This window comes from Thalassophryne amazonica, chromosome 11 (assembly GCF_902500255.1).
Source record: "Thalassophryne amazonica chromosome 11, fThaAma1.1, whole genome shotgun sequence".
Taxonomy (NCBI): domain Eukaryota; kingdom Metazoa; phylum Chordata; class Actinopteri; order Batrachoidiformes; family Batrachoididae; genus Thalassophryne; species Thalassophryne amazonica.
The window spans coordinates 53893118-53899700 of NC_047113.1; the positions used below are offsets into that span (position 1 = coordinate 53893118).

The 6583-nt window shown below is 37.7% G+C and overlaps 1 protein-coding gene across 1 annotated transcript; it reads right to left on the minus strand.

Annotated features, from left to right (window-relative positions):
• Window positions 1–1186: 1186 nt before the first annotated feature.
• tmem35 (transmembrane protein 35) lies at window positions 1187–5373 on the minus strand. Its single transcript, XM_034181859.1, is given in 3 exon segments — window positions 1187–2407; window positions 2410–2455; window positions 5201–5373. Coding segments are annotated over 3 exon segments (483 nt in total). The 5' UTR covers window positions 5321–5373; the 3' UTR covers window positions 1187–2090.
• Window positions 5374–6583: the final 1210 nt, after the last annotated feature.

A 6583-nucleotide genomic window follows, 5' to 3' on the forward strand; every position in this document is an offset into this window, starting at 1 on the left:
GATTGATAATTATTGTGTTTTCATATAGTTTGGCTTTTAGCAAGGACACTGTGGGCAGTTTTGAACCCCATTCCATTAATGTAAAAGTTCCACTATTGGTGCCGTTTGCTTTTTTGGCCATTGGGGAAAAGTGAAAAAAGTAATGCAACAGCATGATTTTTAAAAGTGTTTTGAAGGCTCAATCTGGTTAGATTAGTTTTTTGAGGTAAAGTAAAGGTTTTGTATGAAGGAATATTGTAATAAAGTATGATTATTTTTTTTTAGGTGATCAGCAGACAGTCTGGCAACAGCATTTGTTTTGAAATGTACAAGGGTAGGCTGAAAAGTTCTAAGGCTCCCCATGAAGGATGAAGAACTTTTCAGCCTACCCTCGTAGGCTACATTTTAACAGACTTCTTACCAACATGGATGTGCATGTGTTGGCATTCTGTTGCAAAATCGGGCAACTTTAAGAGTGGTGTCGCTTATAATGCCCACCATCTGTGCTGGCTACAGCTTACTTCTCGCATTCGTATAGTCGTATTTCTGCAACACTTCACTTCCATTTGGCATGCCTGGCAAATGGCTTTGCTTTTGTCAAGCTCATCTTTGATGTTGCCATTTATGAACGAAAAATGGTGTCAGAGAGTAGCTTTAAACATTTTGGGGGTTTTCCTGCTAGTGTCGAAATAGAATAGTATCACCGTATCAGGTTTGTCGTCCATTCAGTATGTGAGACGGGAAGTGGCTGCAGAGCAGCAGAAGGCTACTGGGCTTATGACTGAAGATTCCAGAGGCTAAATGTAAGTTTGTGATGAACTTTGCCTTCCGATTTGTTCTTTGAGACAATTCTGTCTCAGAGGTCTACAGTCAATTCCTTTGACTTCACGCTTGGCTTGTGCTTTGACCTGCATTGGCAACTGTGGGACCTTATATGTAGACAGGTGTGTGTCTTTCAAAATCATGTCCAATCAACTGAATTTACCCCAGGTGGACCTTTGGCAGCAAATACAGGCTCAAGTCTTCTTGAATATGATGCCACAAGCTTGGCGCACCTATCTTTGGGCAGTTTTTAACAAAACTTATCTTTTGAATTAATCATAAATACTGTGTGCACATTTGAATAAAAATCCCATTTTGCAGTAAACAAATTGTATTGAAGAATGGCTTTTGTTGAATAAAAGTACTAATAACCAAACATGTATTTAGTCTCACCTCAGATTCTTTATTTAAGTATATCATTTACAGAAATATTGCAAATCCCAAAATACACTGATAGCATATTAATCTAATCCAAATGAAAAAAGCAATATCCTCAAGGTTGTTTTTTTTTGGGGGGGGCAACCCCCAAAGTCATATTTTCGTGAGTATTTTGTTTAAGACTCTAGCTATGAAGTAGCAAAACACAAAATTGTATCTTTAACAGGCAAATGCTTTTTTTTATGTGGTAATGTTCTGCCACACAGGCTAGCAGCAGAAACATAATTTTATTTTGAGGAAAAGGATTCTATGTGTATTTTTGTTGAGGTCCAACAGTGACCAATAAGTAATTATTCTTTTTTTCAAATTTTAAGCTAACACTGCTTTGTAATGAGAAGTGAACGTTCAATAAATACTCTTTGTATTAAATAAAAATCAACAGTGAAGATTGTGGTTTTGGTAACTAAATAACATGCTTGAATTAAAACATTGTAATTAATATCAGTTATTCCTACAGTATAAAAAACAAGCTTCACATTAACGTGCAGCTGAGATGAAATTCATATATGAGCAAAAACAAAAACGCCAACATTTGAGACACTGAATGATGAAATAAATATGGTCGAGAAAAGGTCGACAGGATGAACTATTGACAGAGAGCTGAGCTTTTCACAGGTTTGTTTGTCCGCAGTTATGCATGGACAGATGGATGGAAGAAGGATTCTGAATTTCACAATAAGAGTACATAGTAGTACAGTAAATGGTAAAATCACTCAGTGGCTGGATGGGACGGATGATATGCGAGGGACATTATTACTGGAAGTGATCACCTTCAAAATTTTTAATTTTAACAATCCATATGTTCACAAGTTTCCCAGTCACTGCAGTTTGGACCAAAGTGAAGGAGGGGCCTAGGACTGCTTGACCTTGTTCTTTTCCTGATCGTTAATGTGCATTTCTTCCCTACTGTCCTCTCTCTCTGGCCTGTCATCACCCTGACGGGCAATTAGCAGTCGGCAGGTGAGCAGAATGCCAAAGACTAGAGCGTGGGCGTATCGCTTCAGAGGGTCTCCGACAAGCTGGTGGAAAAAGAGGACCGCCAACATGACCAGCAGCAGCAAGAAGTTGGCCACATCCTTTGGTCTGCCCGGCACCAGGGTGAGTACGACGCCACAGCCCACCTCCAGAGAGCCAATGATCTTACGAAGCAGGACTGAGCTGATACCGATCTTTTCAGACCAGGCAGTGCTTTGGCATAGCTCTTGTATGCCCGTTTCTGAAAGGAAAAGAAACAAGAAGACTTTAAATCCCTGCCAACAATACAATCAACATATGTAAGTAATTATACAACTACTTGTGTTGAATCTGAATCAGTTTAAGTAATCACTGTGAGTATTTTCTGTATACATTATGGGGCCTAAGTACCTTCCAAAGTAACCTTCTGCAGCGTCTGTGGAAGGAACCTTCATCACTGAAGGAAACATATTCCACACAGAGACATACAAAGTCAGAGACGTGATTCTAAGATGCCATCCAACCTTCTTTTTTTTTTGTCCATCAATCAAAAACTTGTTATAATATTTGTGAATTTGACACTAAAATGAATGAAGAGACCAGACTGAGACCAAATGTTATCCTGGCAGAGTATATTTTACTCTGCAAAATTTACTGTGTTAAAGAATAACTAACAGGTCTGTGAGAGCCAGAATTCTTGCTGGTTGGTAGGTGATCAAATACTTATTTCATGCAACAAAGTGCATATTAATTATTTAAAAATCATACAATCTTTTTTTTTTCAATTTTGTCTCTCACAGTTGAAGTGTACCAACGATCAAAATTACAGACCTCTCCATTTTATACAGTTGGGAAAATTAGCAAATACTTGTTTGCCTCACTGTATGTAATAACATAATTATTACTATATGATCACTGTCATTTGAGTGCAGACAAAAGCTCAAAATATGTTTTAATAATGTTGGTGGTAATCTGAATCTGCTTCAAAATATTTCCTTTTTTGCCTTTTTTCCAGTTGTTAAAACATTATGAAAAAAGTTTCACCCTTATCTTTCCGTGGTCCAAGGGATGTCATGATGATGTCACTAAACGTCATAAAGTTACACCACTGCAGTAAAACTCACCTAAACCATCATCATATAAAGCAGATACTCACACTCACTGGATAAAAGTCAAAGTCCCAATGCGTTTGTATAGTTTCCCATGTAATAAACACTGTATATACCAGGTTTTGTATAACGGATTTTTGCCCACATTGGACAAAAAAGGCCATAATTCAAGGCAGGTGATTATTAATAAAATGCTGCTTGTTGCTTGCACTGTATTATGGTGTTACGTTTCACACATAACCCTGGGTGTGACAAACCAAAGACAACCACTTTAGATCAGAGCCCTCTGCATGGCTGCAAACCCTTCCAGTAGCCTGACATGCACCAGCTAAACGACAAAGACTGCAAGGGCTGTGATTGGTCATTTCTGTTTTCACTCCTTCTTCTCCTGTCATATTTTAATAGTTTTTGCAGTGCGTACAACAATTACATATCGTTCATGGATCAAATATGTTTGGCAAAAAAGTCCGCAAATATGACCAACTTTACAACACAGAGTCTAAAAACTACAAAGACACTCAAATGACCTGCAATTCATGGACAGAAATTGCATGTACCATTGGTTTGGAGGTTGATGATATATAAAGAATGATGATCGAAGAAGTAGAGCTCATTGAGGGACAAATTGATCCAGAAAAGCCACTGGTCCTATGGTAAATTGCATTAAGACACCAACCAACGTGACGGAGAATTTTAAAAGGGTCATGCGCACGTCAACGTCACTGCATGGCCATGGAGTTACAGCGTTGTAGAACCATAAATCAAGCTTTAGAATTTTAAGGTACCACTCCACAGCAGACTTAGAAAAAAGAGTGATTCGACCAAATATAACCTTTTTAATGCACATAATACCTGGCGCATATTTAAGGCAGGCACTTATTTTTTTCAGACAAAGTTTTGACCGGTCATTAAAAGAGGCAGGCCCCTATTCAAGGTCAGGCATTTAATCAAGGATATATGTAAACCTAATTGGTGCTGGGGAGTCCCCATAGATCATTCGGCACCTCTTGACTGTAACTAATTTGTTACATACTTATTAACGGATTTTGTCCATTTTATACAAAACCAGATTTTGTTCATTTTATACATTTTGTGGATTTCGATTATAACACACAAAATTTGCTGGTCCACCTGAATCCATCATATGTGAGTTTTACTGTATACTCCAAAAAACATATTTCCTGGATATATACACAACCAACAGGGTTAGATTAACAATCTGCCTTATTGGTCTCCTGTAAAATGACTATCAGACTCTCACGGTGCCGTAACATGTACACACACAAAGTATTCTAGTGTCTCTCATTAGAGTGGCAGAGGAATATGCTCTTAAAGGTGCCCTTATAGTTTAGTTCAATAACAGTGCTTACTACACTAGCTCCAAACATGGCAAAAAACACCCCATAATGCAACGCGGCGTGACGTTGGTTCTCAGGCCCTATTTGAGAGAATTTGCTGGAATGCGCCGCCATTGTTCTTTTGAGCAAGGCACCTGTCATGTGAATGGAAAAGCCTTGTTGCTGCAGCATATTCAATAAAATCAATCTACATAGGAATATTTCCGTGTGCATCATGTTGTGTTGCATGAATAAATTGAACTGCCTGCTTTACAAGTGATAAATGTCTTATTATTTCAGACTGACACTATTTCAACAGACCTGCACTGAAGGGAGTATTTAAAGATCATCAATACCACTGACAAAATATCTTATGCAGGCCTATAATGCATGTGCTATCGTGATGTTACAGTACATTTTACATGCATACGTTTCCACTGGCTAAGTGCATTTTACCAAAGCAGGTAAGTGAATAAATTATCCTTTTCTCGTGCACCATAAGAACAAAAGCCTTTCTCCACGCACAGACACAAGATGGGCTTTTCTCCGTCGTTTACTCACCATTTCATTATACGCATCTTTGCTTAGCCTCGGAGTGAGTTTAATGGTCCCCATGAAGACGAAAAATAAACCCAGAGCAAAAGAAAGGGCCACAATGGTGATCGTCCTTGGTGAGGCCATCCTTCAACCGCGGCTGCTTCTTCCCACAGAAATGCACCAGGGGGCGGGGCTTATCCGCAGGAACTGCCTTCATCCGCGCTGCGGCCACAGAAATACACTAATGTAGATCTGCAATGACACAAGTGCATCATTACCTGAATGAACATATCTATGTATCTGGAGATAGTTTTTTAAAAAGGTAAAATGGGTCAAATGCATGCAGTCTATAAAACCTACACGCACAAATACAGGATATGCACATATTTAATCAAAACTAGGACAAACAGACTCAGGCACAATCACTGCACTGAACAATCACAGACCACATTAATCTGCACTTTTCAAAGTTTCTTGTGCAATATCTGTACCCATGTGCAATATTTTCCTGTGCAATATCATTCCACAGTTGTACATAATTTCCCGTTTTACATTTTATATTTTGTCCACATTTTATTTTTATTTGTACATATATTTAAATAATTTATTTTGTTAAATTTTATTATCTTTTATTTGGCTAATAATTACTCTCACCTCGGAAAAGCACCTTTTGGAGTTGCACTCAAATCTCATTGCAGTGTAAATTACAATGACAATAAAGGTGATTCTGATTCTGATTTTATTTTATTGTTTGTCTGTATGTTGTCCAAATACCCCAAGTTGGAACTACTCTGAGTTCTACTGCACTGAAAGATGTACTTAAATAGTTTATAGACAAACCATAAACTATATTAACAAGTAAATTCCACATGAGGGCAAGGAACACAACTGTAAAGTGGTTTTTGGCTGTCAGCCCATCTTATTTTTGCCAAAAGTTAACGATCTGGGGTCCGAGGTCATTTTTTGGACAGTTCACTCGACTGGCATAAATGTTTTATTATTGCTGTTAACAGCTCTCCCTGCATCCCACAATCAAGTTTTATATCTCCTTTTTTTTCAGGACAACCTGTGCTTTCAGAATATATATGTTTTGTTGTGTTTTATAAGTGTAATAAAGGTTTACTATCAAAAATAGGCAAGGAAAAAAATAAAGGGAAAAATAATTTTCCACACGCATTTATTCAAAACACACAGCAAACTATAATAAACAACTGTTTTGACACTTTATAAAGGTAATTTGAGGTCTTGTGTGAAAGACTGAAAAACAAAAAGGTCCAAACAGTAAACACAAATGCACATTTTGAACAATATATACAAAATGGTCCGTGCGTTTTGTTGTCCATTGATATGGTAAACAGTGCTTTACGCCGAGAAAGCAACAGAGTTATCCAGTAACATTCACATACA